Here is a 27,219-nt window from a genome sequence, read left to right on the forward strand (position 1 = left end):
CAACAGCTTTCCAGAAGATGTATAGGTCTCCCACTTCCTGAGAAACCAAATGCTGGGCACTTACTGGGACCCTGCCTTGGGATCCGGAGCCTAATGCTTAATTCTGTTCAAGAGAAACTAGGCCATGTGGCCTGGAATACACGTGGGACCTGGCCAGACTCAAGCTGATGCCAAACCTGCAGCCTCCAGTTGCTCAAGACAACAGGTTGACAGGGCTGACCCGTCTTGAAACCCAGTTCAACGGTTGGACTTCTGAGAGTCCATACATTCTGACTGAGGATGGGGGGCAGACCAGTGAACTTAACCCTGTTGGGACATAGAACGGGGACTTCCTTTCTCCCTGCCTTTTCTGTGCACAACCAATGTGAACCTCTTGCCAGTCAGCCCTTTTCCCATCTTCATCCTTCTTTCTATCACTTTATTCAGACCTCAGTATTACAGTGAAGAGGGTGGCTTGAAATGAAGGCTTTGGAAGATGTGAGGCAGGCTATACAGGCAGCCTGGGTGGGAGCTTTTCCTCCCTGCCCACGGGGATCACAGCACAGCACACGCCCCTTAACCAACTTGGAAGTCATTATCCCTCAACTTGGAAGTCAACCCACCAGCCCTAAACTACATGAGCTGCTGCTGGAACTGGCCCAGGAAAGCCACCTGTTTAACTGTGCTCCCATCTCCCCCATCTCCCACCCCACACTTCCTCTTGGCTCCAAGTCCCCAAAATTGTCCACTGTGGTTTCTGTGCCTTTTATGCTCCACCCCCTTGTGACCTTAAGGATTCTCTGCCACTGTTCTAACCTCTTTCCTGCCTTGAAACAATGAACAGTCTGTCTCTAGCTGTTTGGAAAATTCCCACTGTTGGTGCTTTAAAAGTGGCCTCAGTTGTAACCTGGACCACCCTGTCAACTCCCCTCTGCCTGCACAGTGCAGCTAGGAGAGCAGACACAGCACCCGTCCAGACTGGAGTGCAGGTTTGCAGAGACAACACCTCAAGGACCTGCAGATGTAGCCCTAGAGTTCCTGCTTCATCTTACGATTAAAATAAACAGTACAGGAAATGGGATGCAGATACTCAGGTAAAGTTAACACCAGACACAAATGATGGAGGGGGAGTTGATACTATCATTTCCAGTTCTGAGGCCTTAGTCAACAGATTCTGCTTGTAGTCCCACACTTCAGCTGCATAAAGTGGTATTGAGTACTGAGAGAACTTCAGCAAGGTGTGTGTGTGGAGAGCACACTGTCAGTGGACAGAATGTGGTATGCGTATCAAGAAACTTAAGCATTAAAGTGAACTTTAAAGATCAGATTTATTTGGAGAAAACAAAAAACCCCCAAAACCCAAAGGATGGGATTTTACATTTCAAGACATCTCCCAGGTATTAAGTCTACAGATTACAAATCATTTTCATAGAAGATATTTTTGTACAAATTTTACATGTAATGAGGAGCGGGTCATAAATCCCTGTTTGTTCTAACAGGGTGACAGAGTAGAGGAACGGGGGGGAAAAAAACCAGCTTTTTTTGTATACATCTATTTGGAAGGAGTAGACATTTAGAGGGCAAACCCTACCTTTTCAACATCTATAGCAAATGGTTTAAAAAAATACCCTTTCAACCTTGGGTATCTCTAAAAGCCACTTCCTAGCTACTAGCCACTCCAAGCCAATTATTTAAAGTTACCTCACTTGGTATGTCCTTTATGTCCACTGGGTAAATGATTCATTACGCTCACTGCTGCAGCACTCATAAACCAACACCCTGCAAGGGTGGACAGGGTCTAACCTAGGACTGATGGGAAAAAAGTTTGCAAATAAGAGACCAAGGTGTCTTTTCTCTGTAGGTACCAGTACTGCCCATAAGGTCACCATCTAATGAGCTGACAGTACCAAGGTGCACATAAAAGTGGGCAAGTAAAGCTATTGTGTTGCAAGAGAAGCAAGAACCTTTTTAAATTGTTCTCCATTATCATTCATTCTCGCAAGGAATGCTAAAAAATAAAAAGAACCAACCCCCCCCAACACTGGTCTAGGCCACATTATAAACCCAAACATTTGTGTGGGATTTCAGTGCAGAGATGGAAACTTTTTGAAAAAGCACACCCCCCAACACCAATCAAGGTTGTAAGAAAGGTTTCCAACTTAACCACACACACCACTCAAGACTGGTAATTCTAAAGTTTTCTGAGGTGCAAAAGGGGTCAAAGCAGCAGGAGCAGGAATGGCTGGAGGGAAGGAGTGAGACTCGAGACAAGAAGGAGCCAAGAATCGCTTAAGAAAAGCAGTAGTGATTCCTCACGGGACAGCTCCCGGGGGCTCTAGCGGATGCCTAGGAGACCAAGAGTGTGACCGAAGTCCAAGCCGTCTGTGGGAAGGTAACAGGAAAGACTAGCACGAGGAACCTAAGATGATGACAAGAGTCTGAATTTTTAAAACGTCAAGATTTCAACAGAATGTGGATTTATCTGAACTTTCAGAAGGGATAGTATTTAAGAAAGGGTGAAACCAGGACACATAAAAGATCTGGGAATTCCCACGAACCCTAAGTGCTTCCTGCTCCAGGAAGTAAACCATTCATGTGTTTACTGGAGGTCATATACCATTTTCTCTATTACTGGTGCAAAATAATTCACCAAACCCCGAAGCTTCTTTTCAAACCACGATTTCCCCATTTATTTTGGTCACCAAACAGTCCTATTCTTCAGTGGCCTGTAGACTCACTTCCACCTACCCCCCTGGGGGGTACAAATGAAGGAACTCCCCGTAGGCTGGCCCCAGTAACTCAGAACTAAATGAGAGGAGGGGCTGGCAGCCTCCTGGAGACTAAAACATCAGAGACTAAACCTACCTTGCCGAGGATGGAGAATTTATTCAGGTAATATTTGAGAATTCATGTATGCCACAACAGGATAAGAAGTAAAGGCAGGAACCTCACTCTTCCTTATACCTGTCTACTGCCCAACTAGATTCCATACACGGCATCACCGTCACTGCATTCTGCTAAACGGAGGCCCCTAGGCACTAATCACACAGGCAACTGCACGTGTCATAAACACACACCACAACTTTCCCATTAGAAGCTGTGCGCCTCTTTCTCTGGCTACACTGGTGATTCTCCTGTTAGTTCAATACTTTAAAGGCTGCAGCAGCATGCAAGAGAATTTAATTTCATTTTGTGTTTTTTTAAAAAAAAGTTAAGAAAGGTCTCCAGGAGATGGTGAGTTTTATTTTGTCTTGTCTGGATAGAGGTTTGATTTGCTCTCGAATGTTCCAGGGTGGAGAGAGACTAGGAGAAAGCACAGAATGCAGAGGTCTATTCGGTGTAATCTCCCTCATTTTCATCTTCACCGTCAATGGCAAGAGCAGCGTATTTGCTTGCAGAACTGAACTTCTGTAACAGACAAGATAGATAAGGCCTTGAATTCTCACAGCAAAAACCAAGGTCCAGGATACTGCGGCAGATGGGAGGTGGATGTCCAGACCACACCCACTCGTTTGCTTATCGGGCTTCTCTGATGGAGCTGTAGCTGGGGAGAGTTGACTGGAGGCAGGTGTATTCTTATGGAAGGCATACACCACCTTTTATCTCGAAGACGGGATCAGAGTAGTGAAAGGCAGAATGAAGGAAAAGCTAGCCTAAGCTTCTTCCACTATTTCAAACAAGCAGCAACGCCCACTTTCAACCACTCCGTCTGCAGCATGTACAGAATTTCAATGGTAAAAGTGGGCTACAGGAAGTTGAGGAAGTCTGACACTCACCGAGGCTGGATTTTCTTCAGCTTTCTTTGGCTCAGGTGCAGATCTGGAGTCGTGATCCTTTTTGCCATCTTTCCTGCAAAGGCAGAAATACCTTTAGGAAAGGACTCTCCCAACACCAATAAGCAGTTTTCAGATACTGAATAGGCACACCCAGTCAACAATATTGGCTATCTGGACCTTTTGTAATTTCTAGATTCTCAGAACTGTAACTAACTATATTGGCTGACTTTAACAGGTTCACAGTGGGAACTAGCAATGCTTGAAGAACATAATTACAAAGTGGCAGCTATCAAGCACAGGGCAGAGACTAGAAAGAAGGACATGCATACCTGTCTGCCTCCTTCCAGTGGTCTTTGTTCCCTCCGTCTCCCGGACCACGGCTGGAGTTCCCACTTTGGCCTTTTGGGGCACTCACCCCATCTACTTTATTTTCATCTGTTTGAGGGACACAAAAATAAATGGAAGTCAAGTAAAATAAACACTCCCACTCTCTCAGGTTTCCCTTAAGCTGAAGAGAAGTGTGCCCAAAGGTACTGAGGGAAATGAAAACTACCCCTGATCCAGACTTCCTTCCTAGGCGTTTCTTCCGCATCCTCTGTATCAGTCACACACCCTAAATAAGATCCACTAAAAAATTCTGCCATGCGGTTAACGCCATCATGAAAAGCAAAGTGGAAATAAGGACTATGACGCCGTGTAATGACCTTGGCCTTGCAGATGGCAACATTGCTAATCTGGACCAAACATGTCAGTTTCCTCCCCACCCACTTTTCTTTCCCTTTTCAAAGAAATGTACTACCAGGAAAGGGCAGGGCTCAATGTTTTCTCCAAACAAGCCACTCCTGCCCTCTACTGGCAAGAAAAGGCAGACAATCAACTTTTAACAACAAAAAAGGTGCAAAATACAATGAAGTTCAGTATTTTTCAATTCCTCTACAGAATCTTTTTTTTAATTTAGGTCTCTATCTTGGCAAATGACCTACTTCGCTCTTGGCCTCACCTTTCCTTGCTGATCCTTCCTCAGATGGTTGAGCTGGAACTACTTTCCCTCCACCACTAGAAAGAAGACATATAATCACACTCATCAGCTTATCTTAGGAAAGGAACAGAAATGTCTATGTCAAGTGCAGTAAGTCTTACAGAAAACCAAAAACACATGCTTAATGCTTTTAAACATTAAAATATGGGAAAAGACAACAATCAGAGCAATCATGTGAACCTGACCAAGTGTCACATCCTCAGAATCGTCACAGTCATGTTAATCTTAACCCTCTACTTTACAAATGAGAACCCTAAGACTAAGGGAAGTGCGTGACCCCCAAGGCCATACTGCCAAAATGTGGCACTTGCAGGTTCCAATTTATAGTGTGTGCAGACTGAGTCACCAAAGTGGTGCCAACCAGCTGGCAAAGCTCCAGAAAACTGAACCGCCGGCACACCACAGAATCTGCACTACGAAAGCCAAGACGGCAGAGCTTAGCAGATGCCATCAGGCCAGCGCCCCAGAGGGCACCTTCCACCATGAGAAAACAGCACTGAAGAGTCTATAGCCAACCAACTGCTATGTTTCCAAGCTGACTCACCTTGTAGGGGACTGCTGCTCTGTGTCTGAGCTCTGAGATCGAGCAGGAGGGTTAGAACTTCGCTTCACCCAAGCATTCTCCTTTGGTGGAGGGGCTGGCATTACCTTTAGAGGCTGTTCAGGTTTGGGAGGCTTAGAAGTTGGAGACTGACAGTCTTCCTCTTTATTGGGGGTTTCATTTTCTAGAGACTTCTCACTCTCTCTTCTTCGTGCATCTGTGAGGTCAAAATGGGAAGGTCAAAGCATCAAAAAAAAAAAAAAATCTATTAGATTCAATCTATTAGAATCTCAAGAGTGGAAAATGGTCCACATCCAAGTATACTGCTTTCCATCATTATTCTTAAATACAGAGCTGACTTTGGCTCCCAGCAGATAAAATAGTATTGTTTTTTCTAAGATTATGAACTTTATTGTTCCCAGTGTTAAAATGTTGGTATTTGATACACATGTAGAAACACTCGCAACAGAAAGTGATCCAAGAGTCTGGACCTCACTCGTAGCACACTGGATAAGGATGTCTGTTATTGCAGGGGACACGGATTGGATTTCTGGTCTTGGAAGATTTCACATTCCGTGGAGAAACTAAGCCCGTGTGCCACAACTATGGAGCCTGTGTGCTGCAACTACCAGAGCCCATCGTCTAAACGTGGGCTCCACCACGAGAAGTGTTTATGCATCCTGACTGGAGAGCAGCCCCCGCTCTCTACAGCTGGAGAAAGCCCACCTGCAGCAGTGAAGACCCAGCACAACAACAACAGCGAAGTGACACAGGAACCCAAGAGGAGGACACAAGCCAACAGCCAACGGTACTCTTCAGTGGGAGGTTATTAAACTGATAACTAGGTCTCTTCTGGTGCCCATTACCCAGGTTTTTTCAGAGCAGATATTAAAGTCAGACCGATCCATGATAACCCAAATAGAGAGTCCGTGACTAAATTTCATATTCCAAAGTCTATGCATTATTTGGCTATAGATCCGTTAGGTTATGGAAAAGGGCAATAATGAGATACCCACCCTGGTCTGACTTACTTCTGCCAGATGTGGCTGAGGTCCCAGTCTGTGATGACTCACTTCCTGTCCTTGATCGTTCCCGTTCCTGAGTTTCTTCACTTCGCCAGCTTGGGTGTCTGGATAAAAGAGATTTAACAAAATACATCAGGTCCAGTTCAGTGATGGCTACCTTGGACCCATGCTGACCCCTCAAGAACTATCACTTTTTAAGTTTTATCGCATTGGCTTTATCTGTGGGGGTATAACCTGTCTCTCTTGCTCAAACCATTTGAAAGTGGCAGACATTTAACACACTTGGGTTCCAAATATAAGTATCACTTGCTTCAAAGTTACCTTTATGCCACTTTACTTTTACAAAAAGACTCATATATGCTGCTGCTACCGGAAAGAAATCCTAAGAGGGTTCTACTTTTACAAAAAAGATGAAAAGTGAAAACAGCTTTCAGTGTTGATTTTGCAGCAAGCTTTTTATCTGTTAGCAAAATGTGTCCTAAAATAATTGTTTGATTTACACCATTTTGGCTTATAAAGTTTTGTAGGAATGCTCTACTTCTGGACATTGGGGAAACCTGTACTTCACTAAGTGTTGGCTAGGGTTAAGAACATTCTCCTACAGAATCTGTAACTCTGTGCTCTGTTATTGACAACACAATTCTGCCAATCAATCAAAAAACCAGGCCTAGTTTTATTAGATTATTATAACTGGAAAATAATTTACAGCCTATACTTAGTACTAGTGAAAACATTCTTTCTATTCCATCTCCAATAACTCGAAGAGGTAAATCCATTCACCTCACTTTGGCTGGATTTTACTCTATACACTAAGGCAGGGTTTGGCAAATTTTTTTCTTAAAGGTCAGCCAAAATTTGCAGATGCTTGTGAGGGCCCAGGAAGCCTTTTGAAAATCATGAGGGACAGGTCACAACTCTTCCCTGACTAAAGAAACTGTCTCACTCACTGCTACTTGGCAGCTTTGGCCCATGAGCACTAAATGCTAGTAAGTGACAACCAGTAACACTCACACAAATTTCCCAAGAGTCCTAGAGACACAATGCCCCGTTAAGAATCATGGGCTTCGTGGATGGGAAATCTGTCCCTGAAGATCGTCTCACCTCTCCCGAGGCCGTCGTTCTAGTTTTGGCTCATCCAGCTGACGCTGCAGTTTCTCCTGTTCCTTCTGTAGCCGCTCTTCGACTTCTCGTTCTCTAGCAGCTGTGTCAACAGGCTTTGCCCCTCCAAAGATAGAGGCTGCGCGACTGGACTGGGAGGTGCTAGCGGAGGAATCATCTTCCTTAGGCGTACTCCGAGGCTTTAGGTTCAGTTTGGGTCTTTGGGGGGGACCTAAGTTAAAAAAAAAAAAGTAACAGTTTTTGGAAATCACCAGAAGCTGATGGCTAAAAGTCAGATTGCCAGATGTATCTCTTATGAAATGCTATTTAGTATTCAGATTAAAGAGTGGCCTAGCCAATCCAAAGGTAAGGAGGCAGATCATTAAACTGATCATTTACCATGATTACTATTATCTGGGGGGATTTTTAATTACGATAAAATATTGGATGAAAGTATCTTGTTAAAATATGTGGTCTGGAAGATGAATCATTTTAGTAGGCAGGTTAAGAAGAACTTGTAACACTATGCTGGGGAAGACTCCAGCTCTTATATTCTTTATCTCTGTGTATAATATATAAATTTGATAGGGATTCACAGGGCAAAGCATGCAACAGTGAATACCACAATGTCAACTTTTCTAAAGGGGTCTAATTTCTTCCTGGATCCAAGTTGTCAGAATTTCAGAATATTTCAAGGAGATTGTATTTCTCAAAAATCAGTGTTTATCCTAAACATTTCAAACATACAAAAGCTATAGGTTTTACATTAGTGGTTTCCGTTAACTTTTACGGTAACATTTTTCATCTGTTTAACTGTCAAGGGGCCACAACCAATGTGGACAGGATACAACTGGAGTCAGAAACAAGAACTCACTGAAGTCACACGCCTAATATAGGGTGGACCAGAAAATGAAATCCACATTATTGAAGCAACTCCACCACTCGTCCCACTGTGGTACACAGTGTCCCCTTCTTCCTCCTTTGATAATTGCATTACCTACTCAACAAATAATCTGAACACTTCTATTTCAGATACCATATCAACGCCAGGAACATGAAGAGGCAGAGCAGTGAAGGCCCTTGTCTATGTCAGAGGTACAAAGGGGTATGTTTTAGGCCATGAAGAGACAAAAGAAGGGTTTTAGAAGAAGAATAACCTAATTAGATATGGTTCCATAGACAATCCAAGCCACTGTGAAAACAGAGGGAAATGTAAGTAACATGGGCACAGCAACGACGTCTGAACAGTGACAGTGGCAGTGACCCTGGAGGAAAGGGGGCAGATCTTAGGAGTCGGGGGTGGGGGTGGGGGTGGGGTGGAAATCAACTATTGGGGGAGGAAAAGGCATGAAAGGCAAAGGTCAGTAGCCGACGAAGATTGCATCTGAGCCTCTATTTTTCAAAGTGGAGACAATACTTGTATAGTCTACCACATTGAATACTTAATCATTAACTCTAGGTGTGCTGTCTAAATAGAATTACAGAGAAGAATTCTGGACCAGATACCTTACTTAAATTTTAATTTTGGCTGTGTCACATTCGGAATCTCAGTTCCCCAACTGAGGTTGGGGACTGAATCCAAGCCAGGACAATGAAAGCCCAGAATCCCAACCACCAGGCCAACTAGGAAGCTCCCAGATATATTATTTTTAAAAATGACATCGCTGAAGTCAGAACAATAAATGGTGGCCATTTACAATATTTTTTGAGAGGTAGAGTTATAATACAACACGTTTTATGTAAGTGATCATAACGTTAGGGGCATTAATTTTACAATAGGTACACTGACATCTTACCATTAATGAATGAATAGCAACCATTTGGTATAATGGCATTGAAATAAGCAACACTTGGTTTTTAACCCATTCAGTTCAGTTCAGTCGCTCAGTCATGTCCGACTCTTTGTGACCCCATGAATCACAGCACGGCCAGGCCTCCCTGTCCATCACCAACTCCCAGAGTTCACTCAAACTCATGTCTATCGAGTTGGTGATGCCATCCAGCCATCTCATCCTCTGTCGTCCCCTTCTCCTCCTGCCCTCAATCCCTCCCAGCATCAGTCTTTTCCAATGAGTCAACTCTTCGCATGAGGTGGCCAAAGTACTGGAGTTTCAGCTTTAGCATCAGTCCTTCCAATGAACACCCAGGACTGATCTCCTTTAGGATGGACTGGCTGGATCTCCTTGCAGTCCAAGGGACTCTCAAGAGTCTTCTCCAACACCACGGTTCAAGAGCATCAATTCTTCGGCGCTCAGCTTTCTTCATAGTCCAACTCTCACATCCATACATGACCACTGGAAAAACCATGGCCTTGACTAGATGGACCTTTGTTGGCAAAATAATGTCTCTGCTTTTCAATATGCTATCTAGGTTGGTCATAACTTTTCTTCCAAGGAGTAAGTGTCTTTTAATTTCATGGCTGCAATCATCATCTGCAGTGATTTTGGAGCCCCCAAAAAATAAAGTCAGTCACTGTTTCCACCATCTCCCCATCTATTTCCCAGGAAGCGAAGAGACGAGATGCCATGATCTTAGTTTTCTGAACGCTGAGCTTTAAGCCAACTTTTTCACTCTCTTCTTTCATTTTCATCAAGAGGCTTAAGTTCCTCTTCACTTTCTGCCATAAGGGTGGTGTCATCTGCATATCTGAGGTTATTGATATTTCTCCTGGCAATCTTGATTCCAGCTTGTGCTTCCTCCAGCCCAGCGTTTCTCATGATGTACTCTGCATATAAGTTAAATAAGCAGGGTGACAATATACAGCCTTGACGTACTCCTTTTCCTATTTGGAACCAGTCTGTTGTTCCATGTCCAGTTCTAACTGTTGCTTCCTGACCAGCATATAGGTTTCTCAAGAGGCAGGTCAGGTGGTATGGTATTCCCATCTCTTTCAGAATTTTCCAGTTTATTGTGATCCACACAGTCAAAGGTTTTGGCATAGTCAATAAAGCAGTAGTAGATGTTTTTCTGGAACTCTCTTGCTTTTTCCATGATCCAGTGGATGTTGGCAATTTGATCTCTGGTTCCTCTGCCTTTTCTAAAACCAGCTTGAACATCTGGAAGTTCACGGTTCACGTATTGCTGAAGCCTGGCTTGGAGAATTTGAGCGTTACTTTACTAGCGTGTGGGATGAGTGCAATTGTGTGGTAGTTTGAACATTCTTTGGCATTGCCTTTCTTAGGGATTGGAATGAAAACTGACCTTTTCCAGTCCTGTGACCACTGCTGAGTTTTCCAAATTGGCTGGCATATTGAGTGCAGCACTTTCACAGGATCATCTTCCAGGATTTAAAATAGCTCAGCTGGAATTCCATCACCTCCACTAGCTTTGTTCATAGTGATGCTTTCTAAGGCCCACTTGACTTCACATTCCAGGATGTCTGGCTCTAGGTGAGTGATCACACCATCATGATTATCTGGGTCATGAAGATCTTTTTTGTACAGTTCTTCTGTGTATGCTTGCCACCTCTTCTTAATATCTTCTGCTTCTGTCAGGTCCATACCATTTCTGTCCTTTATCGAGCCCATCTTTGCATGAAATGTTCCCTTGGTATCTCTAATTTTCTTGAAGCGATCTCTAGTCTTTCGCATTCTGTTGTTTCCCTCTATTTCTTTGAATTGATCACTGAGGAAGGCTTTCTTATCTATTCTTGATATCCTTTGGAACTCTGCTTTCAGATGCTTATATCTTTCCTTTTCTCCTTCACAGCTATTTGTAAGGCCTCCCCAGACAGCCATTTTGCTTTTTTGCATTTCTTTTCCATGGCGATGGTCTTGATCACTGTCTCCTGTACAATGTCACGAACCTCTGTCCATAGTTCATCAGGCACTCTGTCTATCATGTCTAGTCCCTTAAATCTATTTCTCACTTCTACTGTATAATCATAAGGGATTTGATTTAGGTTATATCTGAATGGTCTAGTGGTTTTCCCTACTTTCTTCAATTGTAAGTCTGAATTTGCCAATAAGGAGTTCATGATCTGAGCCACAGTCAGCTCCTGGTCTTGTTTTTGCTGACTGTATAGAGCTTCTCCTTTGGCTGGAAAGAATATAATCAATCTGATTTGGGTGTTGACCCATACCGCCTACCAATTACTGGCTATGAGACCGTGACTGAGTTTCATTTCTTCACTTGAAAAGTGGGGCTAAAACAGCCTATTTTAAGTGAGACCTTACTGTAAGAGTCTGGCAAATAGTTTTTTCCTTTTTTGTCTGTTCAATTAAATTTTAATCTATATCCTAAGACAGATTGAAACTAGGCTTTATGTTCATCATGTTCATTTTAATCTAATGCTCTTTCTATCCTGTTCTGATGCATTTTTCTCTTTAACTATGTGCAGATTCTATTTGTGCCCATAACTGGAAATTTTCAACCAGTTACTACTCTAGTTGTAACACTCCATCAAGCAAGCAGACAAGATGATTACCTCTGTCATCCCGCCTATAATCATCCCGCGAGTAATCATCTCTGGAACTCCAGGACCGGTCATCTCGTCTGTCGTATCTGTCTTCATAGCGGTCCCCGCCTCCTCTGTAGTCGTCATCCCTACGGTACCCGCTACCGAACGCTCTTCTGCCACTGCCTATCCTGGAATCGTAGCCTGTGAACAGATCCCAAATTGTAATCATCACACTGGAGGGAAGAAGGAAGCTCTTAAAATAATTTGTGTTTTATAATGACCTCTGTCATAGTCTCTGCCACCTCGGTCATCATAGCGATCTCGGCCCCCGTATCGATCCATGTCCCGGCGTGGGCCATCACGGTAACTGTCCCGATACCCGTCACGATATCGGTCTGAATCGTAACGATCTCGATACTCTAGAGGAGAAGAGAGACAGGTAATGTCATTCCTTTTTCTTTGACGATACTAATAAAAACAGCCCAATAGGTCAGTTTGGTTTCGAGTTCATATTCACTGAGGTGTCTGTTTTTAATAACAAAAATACTATATCCAAGGCAGAATAATTTGTATTGAATTAAGTTTTCTCAGTAGTTATTTTCCTTATTTGTGGTTTAGCTTTTTGAAGTTTCAGTTACCTGTGGTCAACTACAGCCAAAAATTTTTACTGGAAAATTCCAGAAATACACAATTCTTAAGTTTTAAAATGTAACAACAGTTTGTGCTGTTCTGAACAGCATGGATGAAATCCTATGCTCTCTCCCTCCAACCTGTCCAGGATACAAATCATCCCTTTGGTCCGGCGTACCCACACAATATAGTACAGTAAGATATACTCTGAGAGAGACAACACATTCATTTAACTTTTATTACAGTATACTGTTACAATTGTTCTATTTTATTAGTAATCATTATTGTTAATCTCCAGTATACTTAATTTACAAATTAAGCTTCATTATAGCTATTTATGTATAGGGACAACACAGTGTAACACATAGGGTTCAGTAATATCCAAGGCTTCAGGCATCCATGTGGGGGTGGTGGTGTCTTGAAATGTATCCCCACAGATACGTGGTGGGGTGGGGGGGATATGGACTGCTATGTAGTCTGTAATAAACTTCCAGGATTAATGATTTAAACATTAAATAATATAAGCACAAAACACTAGAAGAAAATATAGCTGGAATCTTTCACACTTGATATCAAAGAATCAAAGACTACTTAAAAGTTTAGCATGGAGGGAACTCCCAGGTGGTCCAGTGGTTAGGACCCCAAGCTTTCATAGCAAGAGGCATGGGTTCGATCCCTGGTTAGGGAAAACAGGGTGTGGTGTGGCAGTGGGGAAAACAAAAATTTGGCATGGAAAAAAAATTACATATACCACAAATCAAAATGAGAAAAATACATGCAACATATGACAACTGGTTAATTCAAACACCTCAATGTCTCAATATGAACCAATTAATTAAAAAATGAAACAGCCAACTTAAAAGATGTTTTGAGTTTACACAAGTAGGTCAAAGAAAGATATTATTTTTGTGACAGCTTCATTTTAAACAATGGTTTCATTTTGCAAAGATCATCATTTTGTCTACATGAACATTCATCCACAGGTAGTTTAGATTTTATAAATTAAGGGGCTTCCCTGGCGGTCCAGTGGCTAAGACTGTGCTTCCAACGCAGGGGGGCACATGTTCAATCCCTGGATGGGGAACTAAGATCCCAAATATCTCGTGGCATGGGCAAAATAAAAAATTAAATAAACAAACTTTATAAATTATAAACTTGCACTAAGAGAGCAGGGATCCACAGTGAAGAAAAGCAGCACAGGAGTTATGCTATTATAAGATAGCATATTCTGGAAATATACAAAACATTTAGCATACTACTTTGCCCTACTCCCAAGGTGTCTTTTATGGGCTACTGGCTTGGGACAGGGGTCTCTACCCTTTGTGGCACAGTGTGGGGCCTACCTCTACCATGTTGGCAGGGCTAACTTTGGGGCCCTGGCCTAGTCTTTGTTATTATCCATCTTGCTTGCTCTAAATTTAATATCTGAGGTGACAAAACTGTCATGTTCCTGGGACCCCTTGGGTTGACTGTCTGCTTTTCCTTTCAAGAGCCATTTCTCCTCGTTATAATAAAACCTCTTGCATAGATACTGAAGTAAAAAGTACCTAAGTAGTTGTCCCAAGGCTCTGTTGAGTCATAAAGACTTCATCTAAAAATCAGATACAAACGTGACTTCGTCCTTCTACATCTTAACTATGTCAAGGACGCTCTTAAAATAGGACTGTATCTCTGCTTCCTCAACTGTACTTGGCACAGGGTTCACTAGTGTCTCACAAGAATCAAAATGTTTGTGGATTTAAGTTGCTCTTTCCATTGTTTAACTTAAAAAATATTCCAAACATACAAGAAACTATAGAAATGATAACTGACTTTGAATCTATTACTTAGGTTGAGTGGATATTTTGGCAATATTTTGCCATGTTTATTTCAGTTTTAAAATTTAAAAGTAGCATGTTACAAACGTAGTGAAAGAATTCCCTCCATCCTCTATCCATAATCATGAAGGTGGCTACATTACCATGCACATATCTTTACAAACTTACATGTTTACACTACATGATACTGCTCTAAAATTCCTCCACATTTTTGCTTTTCTTCCTCACCATAACAGGGTTTGGAAATTTCCTGGCGGTCTAGTGGTGAGGACTCAGCACTTTCACTGCCAGGACCCTGGGTTCAATTTCTAGTCAGGAGGATTAGGATCCCATAAGCCATGAAGCTTGGCCACACCAAACAGGTGTTGAATTTTATCCCTGTCATCACATGTACGTTATCAAGTATTCAATTATATCAACAAACCACTACTTAGTCACCTCTAAATAACACATTTTATTTGCATACTATTTCTCTCCCCTGTTAAAATAATGTCCAGAGAGCAGTATTTCATGTTTTGTTCACTGCTATATCCTGAGCTCACAAAAGTACCTAGTGTATGGGTAGACATTTAGGATTATTTGAAGGTAATGAATTTTCTTTTATTGTCTAATCACAAAACACCCCCAGAACACAGAAGAAACCAACTGGATGAAAATGAACTTACTGTCTCCAAAGCTATCATCACCCCTTCGAGGCGGGTAGTCATCAAAGCTGTCTGCAGCAGGACGGGCCCTCCAGTCTGTATCTGTTTTGTCAGAATCACGATTTCTATCTCGGCCAAAAGAACGATCATCCCTGTCTACAGATACATCAAATAAAAAAAACCACAGGTTAGCTCACAAAAACTGTTGCCAAATATTTCTCACATGCGTAGACAACCCCTGCTGCCTCACATGTGGAACCTGCTTATACCACAGCATTGTCATGAAGCCATCCCAACCCTGTAAGTGCACTCTTCAGCTCAACCAAGTGACTCCCTTCTTCACATTTATTCCTACTGGTTTAATGCTTACCTGTCTCATTTTCTATATAGGCCAGGAGCCTCTAAAACATACGTGAATCGGGCTCCTTTGGTGTCCAGAGTGCTAGGTATGTAATTTATTTAGCATATATTTAACGTTCATCTAAGTCAATCAGGGTTTCTCAGTCTCAACACAACCAACATTTTGTTGGACAATTCTTTGTTGTGGGGGGCCATCATACACACTATAGCACAGCCCCTGGATTCTTTTAGATGTCAGCCCTCCTCACACTTGTGACAACCCAAATGCCTCCCAATACTCCCAAATACTCCCAATACAAATGTCCCCTGCGAAGCAAAACCACCCTCAGGCAACAATTACTGACTGAGATTAAGGTAGGCCTCCACTAAAAATTTCTGGGGAAGAGCACCTCTGGTTTGTCATCCTAGGACCAGATGAAACAGAACACTCGAACACATTCAGTCAGCTTTCTCACCTTTATCCTGTGCTTGATCAGCAACGTCCACTCGAATTCTCCTGTTACCTAGAGACTGAGAGCATAGGACCATATTAACCAACCTTTTGCCCCATTATGCACAAATCCCATGAGTGACCTTGAACGTCTGGGCATAGCAGAAGCACTGGGGGAAGGAAGATAAAGGAAAAACACTGTAATCTAGCCAACACTACAATCTGTTGGCTAAAGAATCCTCTATAAAGACTTGAATATAAAATAACCTTGTAGAATTAACATTTAAGTCGGGCTTAAATAAATGTCAGTTCAATTATCTTACTATTTTTATAAAGTCAAATCTCACAGAATAGATTCAACTTTTTAACTATCACAGGCAATTTATTAAGTGTAATCCGTTTACATTATAGTCAATTCAGCAAACTTCAGACAATAACAGTTATATGGTATCCTTTTCTTATCCAGACCGAGGAATTAAAAATTAGGAATGCTATGAAACCTAAAAATGACATGAAAAGAAAAAACTTCCAACTTTTGTTTTTCATATATTAATATTTAACTAAACACACAAATTTTATTCCTGTTTGACATTTGCTTCAGATTATCATGGTGGTACTCAAGCCTGAAACAGGAAAAATATTTTAGGAGGAGCTGCTTTCAATCATGTCCAATGTCAGATTTGGACAACAGAATTATGCCACAAATGTCATTGGAAACTGTCTTCTCAACAATGAGAGGTTTCTGGAATTTAAAAAAGAGCCTTTCTTTTCCTTTTCAGATATAATCAGTTTGATTTCTAAAGTCACTAGAGGTAAAAAAGCAGTTCCTGGATTATAAACTTATTACTAATAAGCAACTAACTGTTTTAATATTCCTGCTTGGGCAAGCCTAACAATCCATACATGGCCTTAAATAACTGATTACATTTAATCTCCATTCCCCTTCATGTGTTGAGAGCTGCATTTCTTCCCCCTGCTGAACCTCTGGTGTGTCTAGACAGGAAAACATTTACAGGCAATAGTAGGAACGCAGGACTGGATGTTCACTGTCATTCCCAGGAGCAAGCATTACTGCTACAAATGACATTTTAGAAATGTTTCTGAGCCCTCTCAAAATTATTACTAGGCCCTGCTGAACTTGCTGAAGGGAAGTGCGACTTGCTAGATGTTGAAAGTGCAATACTGATAAATAATCCAGGCTTTTTTCTGTAGATATTGTGGGAATCTTTGAAATAGCTACAGACCCAGACTAAAAAATAATCAGTTTGCTAAACATAAAGAGTTGTTAGCTCCCAGCCCTCAACCCCACCCTTTTTATTTACCTCTTCGTTGAGGCTCAAGGCACTGAGCAAGGAATCCAGGTCCTCAAACTCAGCATAACCAAAACCTTTTAACCTCTCAGGATTGCTGGGCTCACGCGGTAAACGCACTGCACTGATCTAAAGAAGAAATAAGAAATAGTTCCCAAATTCAATGTTCTTGTTCACTTGCCTTCTTTTTTGACACTGTGTATGCAATAGATTTATCTGAAGAATACACAAGAACCTAGATGTCTCCAGGAGGAAAACTGGTACAGAGGGATACAAGAGAGACTTCACTATATACCTTGTTAAAATCTTTTCAACTTGAATAGTATGAATTTAACCCTTAGAAAACTTGGACAAGTTCAGTATATTTCTTGCACCCCTGACTTCTGCCTCATTTTGTATTTCTATTTTTTAGTTGTTTCTCAATTAAGAGGAATCGCCTATCCCACAATTAATTGATTTTCAATTTTTCTCTCTCAGATATTAGACTCAGTTTTTGCCAAAAGGCTTTCTGGGCAGTATATTTTATGACAAGCTGACTTATCTGAGAAACATTATTTACTGTTTTTACCTATTTATAGCTTGGCTGAATCAAACACTGGATTGTAAACTCTCACCATCCTTACCCGCTGCCAAATTCTGAGATGATAAAGCACTGAACCATACTTCTAACTACTTTCTTGTCACCTTCTGTGTCTGTTTTCTAATCCTTATTATGTATTTCTTCACTTCTCTAACATTGTGCATATATTCAAGTTATCTTTTGCATCACTGACTTGATACTTTATTCTGGCCTTCTGAGATATGGATTTTGTTAGTTGCTTTCAAATTCTATTTTAACTCCACTCATGAGTAGAGCAGGAAAAGGAATAAAATAAAGGGGAATAACGATGTCCTCTCATCAAAGTTTGGAAAAAGGACTTTTTACACACCTCATACTTTGTCTTTCTGGAAACTTTCCGATCAGTGTTTTTAAACATCTTGCCTTACGCTTTTTAAGCAAGCCTGTGAATCCCATTATATGTGAACAGATTCTGTTAACATAAACTACATATCTGTTCAGTTAAATGTATTCATATAAAATATTTAAATGTAGTTTTGCTATAAGCCTGAATGTAATTAACAAAATAGCTGAGTTTAGAGAAACTTTCTTCCCACTTTTCAACATTCAACTGGGTACATTACCTTTAGATTTCTTAATGAGAATGGTATATGTTCTTGACAGACTCTCCCTGTCTCAGTAAGGTATTAAATTTGTTGATAAGACTGTCCGACTGCTGCTGGATGAGAACATTCTCAGCCAGAGGGCCTAAATGCCACTTAATTATATGATTTTCTTTTCTAAGTCCATATATAACCTCAGAACTTTTCTCAACACAGGAATTCAAGAGACAATCACTATGCTACCCTCCCTATGTAGTTAATTACCTAAATCCTTTACACTTACATTTAATCCTCTAAAGAATTCCTTAATGGAGTCTTCTGTCACATCATAGGGCAGGTTCCCTAGGAAAGCAGTGTAGGGTGGAGATTTGGGAAGACGGCTCCGGTCGATATTGGGTTCCCGAGCAGCCCGTGGAGCAGTGGGCAGGATGGAACGGTCAATTGGAGGTGCCCGATACACATCATCATCATTACTATGCCAAGTGGTTGAAACTAGGGTAGAAAAGTAGACATTGAACAGCTGAGGCAACTTCCCTTGGTGCCACTGCAGAATGAGAGGACCTACACACGTGCCAAGTGCTAGACCATTTTATTCCATCTTACCTTTGTAGGAATCTTGTGTTTTACAGAAAAGGAAACCAAGATTTTGGGAAGGTTTTGTAACTTGCCTACCAAGGTCTCACAGGTGGTAGCCCAGCAGGATGGTGATCCTAGTGGAGCTAGGAGATACTGTCCCTACGGTACTGCCCATGAGTTTGTACTTCAGGTATCAACACTTACAGAAGGTACCATCCAGATGAAATTTCTTAATACAAAAAAAAATGATGGGTGATCAGATGTGTCAGGCCCAATGACTTTATAGCTCCTGCCTGTTGCCAGCTATTCTGTGAAGGCACGGAACTTCTTCAAATATTTCCCCACCATAATTACTATTCCCATTCCTTTCCCTCAGACCATTTTTGTTTACCCGGGAACACCATGCCTTCATACTAATAGCTCCTAGAACAAATTATTCCTTGACTGTTAAGTATAAACAGCTTACAGATTATACTGCTATCTTATTTTATGAGGACATTACAGAATTTTAGACCTAAAATGAAATCATCTAGTCCTTACTTTCCAAATGAAAACAAGGCTTAAAAGGACAGTACCCTGACAAAACTCTATTACTGTAATAGTCATACTTGGCATTAAGCCCTCTTGAATCACCACTTCAGTCCCTACTTCAAACTCACAGCCTTAACCTATTTTGTTATGTACAAATACATAAACATAAGATTTCAGGTTCTACAAAATTAGTAAGCGTCTTCCAAACTGCAAGTGTGAAGCATTATTATGGGATAGATTTTGTCCAGAAACTCCAGGCATGATGGAAAACAGAAGGAAACGCACCATCCCCTTCCAGATCGTCTGTTTCATCAGCCCAGCTGACTGGTTTGGGGACATAGGTGCTGCCTCCACCAGTCCCTCCATCCTCAGCCAGAAAGTCTGTTAGGGAGATAGTCTTCCCCTTCTTATTCTTCTTTTTCGCTGTTTCAAAAAGACAAGAGAAAGATTACTCATCAATACTTGGGCCTTTACAGAATTGTACACGGCACTATTGTTAAATGTACTTATAAGAAAGTAACAAAAAAGTCCCACCAAAGGTTTAGATTGTGGTACATTTATATGAAAGAATTTCATCCAGACATAAAGGAGAAAGCACAATGTACTGGGACAGAAAGCCCAATGAGAACTGAAAAATAAAATGCTGCTAAGTCACTTCAGTCGTGTCCAACTCTGTGTGACCCCATAGACGGCAGCCCACCAGACTCCCCCGTCCCTGAGATTCTCCAGGCAAGAACACTGGAGTGGGTTGCCATTTCCTTCTCCAATGCATGAAAGTGAGAAGTGAAAGTGAAGTCACTCAGTCGTGTCCGATTCTTAGCGACCTCATGGACTGCAGCCTACCAGGCTCCTCCATCCATGGGATTTTCCAGGCAAGAGTACTGGAGTGGGGTACCATTGCCAATGAGGTAGGGGCAAGCTTTTATTTCCTACTACATTCTCTTGTGTATCATTTGAGATTTTTAACTATTTGTGTTTAAGAAAGGTTACTACATTCATTGCTCCCGGGACACAAAGAAACAAAACAAAATCCTTACTCTTAATATTCTGACACTCCTTCCCTACCTTAACACCACATATGAAAACGAGATGTTATACTAAAGGAAAAACGTAAGAAAGCCCTGAGAACCAGCAATTTAAATGTTTTCCCTGGTTATGAAGTCTTTAGGAATCCTGACCATGGCTCTTTAACTCTCCAGTCCTTAGAACTTCTTCTGAGATGGCACCAGTCAGCAGCTAATGCAGAAGAACTGAAAGGACTAACTGAAGTTCTAGAATTGGCCCTTCAGAGCAGCTGTGACGCGGCTAAGGGAAACAAACAAACCCCCAAAACCGTAACAAGCAGCTCTGTTGTAACAAAGATCAGTTTCATGCCTTTTATAATGATGAGTTCCTTCTCCATGTTCTAATTTTCAACAAACTTTCAATTTTCAATCCAAAATGATGAAGAGTCTGTAACTTGATGCACCATTTACTTAACTGAACGAAGGCTATTCTCTCACCTGGTACTTACCTGTCCTTTAAAATACAATTTTCAAGAACTAAAGACCTGTTTGCTATGAATGTTATGAACCTTCTGGACACAAAATGAACCTCAAGAATTATGGTCTCGATGTGCAAAACAGACAAACTTGGCTACAATTACACAGGGAAAATATGGTCTTGAATGTGAAGTTTTCATGCTTCTCTCAAGTAACTTAATAGCAACCCTGTTCCAAAACTCATTTATGATCACCAGATTATATTGTGGATCTATCCTATGCTTTGGAAGAAAGTAGCTATGCAAAGTTTGATAATACCGATACTGCTCCTAGTTCATACGCAAAGGCCGGGGGAAATTTTAATTTGAATACATAAAACATACCTTTGTGGTAGAATGATAATGTATAGGCTTATTTTAGTTGTTTAATTAAAAAATGAGTGGGACTAGTATGATGCTAGCTAGAGAGCTTTACCTTCATGGGGCTTCATGATCTGTCTGGTCATTGAGAAAATAAAAATAGAACTGGTGGTCAGCCCATACAATAAGGTAAAGCCCAACGCGAGAATAATAGTTTGATTGAGGTATCGCTTTTCCCCCTTTGTTTTACATACAAGTGAAAGTGAAAGTGAAGTCACTCAGCCGTGTCCCCATGGACTGTAGCCTACCAGGCTCCTCAATCCGTGGAATTTTCCTGGCAGGAGTACTGGAGTGGGTTGCCATCTCCTTCTCCATGGGATCTTCCCAACCCAGGGATTGAACCCGGGTCTCCCGCATTGCAGGCAGATGCTTTACCATCTGAGTACAAATCTAATGCCAAAACAGCACAAGCTGGAAAACCAATCTGCCCTTTGTTTGATTTTGGCGTAAATCAATTTCCTAAATCAGGTTTTCTCAGTTTTTACCTCTTGACAAACTAATCTCACATTCTCCTTTAACGTCATTTGAAATTTCAAAATAGTGTGTCCAAAAAAGAAAATTAAAACACTGTTTTAGAATATCTTTTCAAACGATACATATCCCTTTCCCCTCTGATTCTGTGACTGGCCCCTCCAAAAACTTCCGGCTGAGAAATCACTGTTGGATGATGGATAGCATTCATATACAAACTAAAACTCTTCCTCAAGACCTCCAACTTCTTTAAAACTAGCAGCAGCACTGGCTCAATCATAATATAAGCAGCAGATTTAACAGAACAAGCCTTTAAAAAAGTAAAATTAACAAACCTAAATGCTCTCTCCACTCTTTTATTCTAACAATTGAGAAACAATGTTATCTAAATCCTTCATGCACCTTTTGCTCCAACAATATCTATGTCCATTCCATGTTTAGGACTTCACTGATGTTCTCTTCTTTACTAAGCAAAGCATCCTTTAATGCTCCAGCAATATCAAACCCTTGACACAATGACTGAGCTGATCCAACTCTTAAATGTCTTTAAATTTTTCATGAATTGGTGAAAGTCCAACCACGTAATAAAACACATCCCAATTACTTAAGACCAAATCCACTTGGACAAGAAGAAATTTTATTAAACCCTCTAACTGCCTGCTTGTCTCATTACAATTGTAATTTACTGACTAAATACTAGATACTTGTGAAGCTCTTTATATACTCATCTAGTTAAGCTTTGTTATGACAGGTATAAAAATAAATACTACAACTGATCAGCTTAACTCTTTCTCAATTTCTGCACTGTTGGCTGACATTTTAAGTTGGGTAATCCTTTGTGGGGGAAGGCGGGGAGACAATGTACCACGTATTACATGCTGCTGCTGCTAAGTCACTTCAGTCGTGTCCGGCTCTGCCCGACTCCACAGACGGCAGCCCACCAGGCTCCCCCGTCCCTGGGATTCTCCAGGCAAGAACACTGGAGTGGGTTGCCATTTCCCTCTCCAATGCATGAAAGTGAAAAGTGAAAGTCACTGAGTCGTGTACGACTCTTAGCGACTTCATGGACTGCAGCCTACCAGGCTCCTCCATCCATGGGATTTTCCAGGCAAGAGTACTGGAGTGGGATGCCACTGCCTTCTCCACCATGTACTGTATACTTAACAGCAATCTCCAAGCCTAGACTTAGTGTCCTGGGTGGGTGAGACAAAACTGCCCATGGTTGAGAACCAGCATTCTAAGTGGTATTTTCACATCAATAAATAAGTAGACAAACAAAAGGAAATGTTAGCCCTATACAAAGCACATTAGCAGAAAAGTGACTACAATAAACCAAATCTTCAGGATTATCAGGCTAATCAAAAGTAAAAATGCTTTAGTTTTCTTGGAATGTTTTCCTGTCCTAATTCCATTGTATTCGTAATAAAAAGCTCCAACTGACATATACTGGAGTGATAAAATCTATGGACAAGCTGTTAGTTCTTTAAATAAAACAGTAGACACCTTAAAGTACTTTAAGCAATAAACGCTTATTTGTTGTACAACGTAGCCCTACTTCTCCCTCTTTCTCAAACTAGTATCTCTTATTCAGGAAGGAGAATTCACATAGTTCTTAATAATTAAATGAGGCATTGTTAAAAAAAAATAAGTTTCTTGGACTTCCTTGGTGGTACATTGGATAAGTATCTGCCTGCCAATGCAGGAGACATGGGTTCAACCCCTGGTCAGGAAGATCCCACACTGCCACCGAGCAACTGAGCCTGTGTGTCACAACTACTGAGCCTGCGCTCCAGAGCCAGTGAGCTGCAACTACTTAAGCCCATACACCTAGAGCCTGTGCTCTGCAACTAGAGAAAGCCCTCTCAGGGTAACGAAGACACAATGCAGCCAATAACAATGGTAATAAAAAAATGCAACCCGCCCAAAGACCAGACTGCCTAGAATTAGACTTATGTACTGCTGTTTAGAGCACAGCATGAAAAGATGTTTCATACAGTGTGGCACAGTATCATAACATTAAGAGTTCTTGACCTTTACCATGCTACCGTTTTGCAGACCAGAGAATAAAGACCGAGTCAGGATCAACAAGCTTCAGCATCTTGCTCGTGCTAAGTCATATCCAACTCTTTGCGAAGTCATGGGCTGTAGCCTGCCAGGTTCCTCTCTCCACGGGATTTTCCAGGCAAGCATACTAGAGTGTCATTACTAGGGTTGTCATTTCCCTCTCCAGGGGATCTTCCTGAACCAGGGATTGAACCTGCATCTCCAGCACTGGCAGGTTGATTTTTTTTTTTTTAAACCACTGAGCCTTGACCCCTGTGTTTAATTGTTATGAGATCTCTTTGTCCAACTTCATCTTGACGCAATCTGAGGAAAATGCCACAATATTTTTTCCTTACCTCTCCACACATACTCAATTTTGATCACATATGGACCACAGCAATATCCGATACAAATCTAAGAAACTGACTTTGGTTGAGTGAACTTATAAATGTACACACATATATTTAACTACAACCAACCAGTTAAAACAAGAACACCCAAAACTCCAAAGGTAATCCCTTTCCCCATGATCAGGAAAACAAATTCTAGGATGTTTTGCAATGAATGCAATGTAGTAGGTTATTCTATCTCAAGTGATACATACATGGTATGTGACTTATACATTCTTTAAAAGTGACATTACTTAGAAATACAATGTTTTACCTTGATACTTCTCTTTGTATTTGTACTTAAATTTTCATAAGACATTTTAACTTTCACCTTCTGGGTATCTGGGTATCTTACTCCCAGAATAACAAACATATGGTACAGGAAGGGGTATGAAGATAGGTAATACATGAACTGCATATAATAGCAACCAGTGAAACCGTTTTTAACTATAGGAGTCAGCACTGTATGAAAACCACCACTGGACACTATCTTACCATAAAAAATAAACAAGATGCCACATATAATGGCATTCTGAAGTGTTATGCAAATGAAAGGCCTTGTGCGCACACAGGTACACTGTTAACAATCCCAAGGCAATCTAGTCTCACAAACTGCTAACCCATGTCAAATACATTTGATCCCCTATAGGTAAGGAAGGACACAGATGCAATAGTTAGCTTTGGGACACCTCCAGTTCTTGAAGTTCAGTAATTAGTCACACTGGATACTATATTATTGCAAAGAATTTTTGGTTTCATTTAAAAGTAAAAGGGAGTGGATATATGTACAGTTATAGCTGTTTCACCTGTGTACAGCAGAAACCAACACAACATTGTAAAGCAATTTTCCTCTAATTAAAAAAAAAAGTAAAAGGCCTGTTAAGTTTTATCATGTTTCTTCACAAAGAAAATATAAGATGTTTTTTCAGGGGCCATCAAGAAGTATATTGAAAATAGATTAATTTTATAGACCCATTAACACAGTGGGCCTGTATTAATATAATGGGTGTATACCCATTATACACCAAATCAATACGATGGGAAAAGATCCAAAGTGGGGAAAGAAATTTGATAATTTCTCAAGGGCTGTCAGATGTATTGTACCCGGATACCAGCATAAGTGTCCCTTATATGTATTACACAAGCTAAAAGATTCATGTAACTGTATTAAAGGAGATGAGGGCTTCCAATTGGGTAGAGTGGAAGAAGAGACCTCACTAAGCACATCTGTTTTACTAGTCTGGACTTTATTTACACAATGCTATCGGCGTCTTTCACCTATAAAAAAATTCCACACAAGTTATACAGAAAAGGAAAACAGGCTTTTCACTAATTATGACACTAAGACATCAAGACGGCAAATTCAGGCCAAAGTACTTCAGATGAAGCTCCTGGGCAGCATCCCAAACTTATGATGATAAACCAACCTTGTTAGTCCCAAGTTGATAATGGGAGAAGAACGAGAAGTTTCAAAGATTGCAACCTTACTCTGCCATCTGCAGATAGTGACCTTGAACGAGTAATTTTCATATTCCTCACACAGGAGATAACCAACATCTGCATTATCTCACAGAACATCAAATTAGACCACCGCAGAAAAGTGCCAGGTCAATTGTCAAGTGCTACACTAGTGAAAGATATTATGCTCAACTGCACGTCAATTTCCTCAATATTTTCCAAAGGCATACATCTCTATGTAAGAGAGAAGAGAAATTCTTGGTGAGAAATCAGTGTTCAGAGATAAGTCGTTCAATAAATGTTTTGTACAATGTAGGCTCATGCCAGGGAAAAGAGATCATATCCCCCATTCTAAAATCACTGTTAACAAAATGTTGGCACAACTCTCTACCAGGTCCATCAGAAGTGCAGGCAGACTTACATGAAAGTGATATTTCCTCTCAAATTCTAAACAATAAGTCAACTCCAGCCACTAGTATTCTTCTAAAAGGAACTCCTAGCAGTTGTGCAGTTACCCTAAAAAAAAACAGGCCCTACCCTACTGCTGCGGCTATCAAAACTCAACCAAAACGGAAGCTGTCAAGGGCTCTGATCTTGGTCACCACTGGATCTCCAATATCCAGAAGCATGCCTGACAAATATACAGTTCACACTCAAGTAAAACTGTGTTGACTGAGTAAGAAAAAGTCCAGAAGAAAGCTAGGTCTCCACCCTGTTTCCTCTCCTCCAACACGTGGGCGCATCACACCGGATTCCCTACCCCCGTCTTAACTCTAGTAGCGCCAACCTCCAAACCTAATACATTTACCCTTGGAAGAACATAGGGGCCGGATCACACTCTAGAAGGCGAAGAGCAAAAAGTGGAAGGACCTAAAGAGAAAGCAACAGAGGCCCGTAAAACCTTCCCATCTGGACTCTCGCGCGTGCTTTTCAGGCGCGCCAGTCTCCAGTACCCTAGGCTCTCCGACCGCGCACGCGCACCGCCACCTTCCTCCGCCCCTCCGGCGACTCGCGCTCGGGTTCTAACTGCCCCCCCTTTATTCCCTGCCCCCACTCCCGTCCGCAACGGCCTCGCGCCTTGGAGACCTAGTTCAGAGTGCACCCGTCCGCGCGCCAACCGCCTCCTTCCTTCCTCCACGCTTTCACGCGGGCACAGTGCTTCACGTCTATGAGAAGGCCTACATCTCCCGCTGATCTTTCTGCGCCTCCTCCTCACTCCAACTCAAGCCAGAGTCTACCATTACTCCCCAGTCCAACCTCGCGCAGATGGGGTGAAAAGGGTGTGAGGGGGGAGGGGAAGGACACCTTCCCCTCCCCCCAAACATCCCGAGGCAATAACCTAACATGGCCCAGCCGCCAGCCTGCCGCAGCCCTAAAATCCGAAGGGAAGAGGTGCCGCCCACCCCCCGACTCCGAAGAATCAGTGGATCTGGCTCGGAGAGTCGCTTCGGAGCCTGGTCCTTGGCCGCACTCGGCCGCTCACTCACCTGAGGCCGCCATGTTGGGAGAGGGAGAGAGAACGCAAAGGACCCGGATGAGGCAGTCACGTGATTAGAGCGAGCGCGTCGGGCTAGGAGACGCGAAACTGGGAGGGGTCGGGGAATTAAGGAGGGACACAGGAGGCGGGGCGGCGCTCCTCTAG

The 27,219-nt window shown here is 41.7% G+C and overlaps 1 protein-coding gene across 2 annotated transcripts; it reads right to left on the bottom strand.

Annotated features, from left to right (window-relative positions):
* Positions 1,289-27,219, bottom strand: EIF4B (eukaryotic translation initiation factor 4B). Of its 2 annotated transcripts, none has more exons than XM_018047710.1 (15): positions 27,065-27,219; positions 19,602-19,739; positions 18,493-18,701; positions 17,061-17,177; positions 15,764-15,818; positions 14,970-15,104; positions 12,139-12,276; positions 11,885-12,058; positions 7,462-7,690; positions 6,367-6,464; positions 5,339-5,552; positions 4,756-4,811; positions 4,085-4,190; positions 3,756-3,828; positions 1,289-3,387 (listed from the first exon to the last, which is right to left on the bottom strand). In XM_018047710.1, exons 1-15 carry the CDS (start codon positions 27,075-27,077, stop codon positions 3,310-3,312), a joined length of 1,833 nt encoding a protein of 610 aa, XP_017903199.1. In that variant the 5' UTR covers positions 27,078-27,219; the 3' UTR covers positions 1,289-3,309. The 2 variants fall into 2 exon arrangements, with proteins under 2 accessions (XP_017903199.1, XP_017903198.1); XM_018047709.1 differs by having other exon boundaries at positions 6,352-6,464.

This window comes from Capra hircus, chromosome 5 (assembly GCF_001704415.2).
Source record: "Capra hircus breed San Clemente chromosome 5, ASM170441v1, whole genome shotgun sequence".
Classification (NCBI taxonomy): domain Eukaryota; kingdom Metazoa; phylum Chordata; class Mammalia; order Artiodactyla; family Bovidae; genus Capra; species Capra hircus.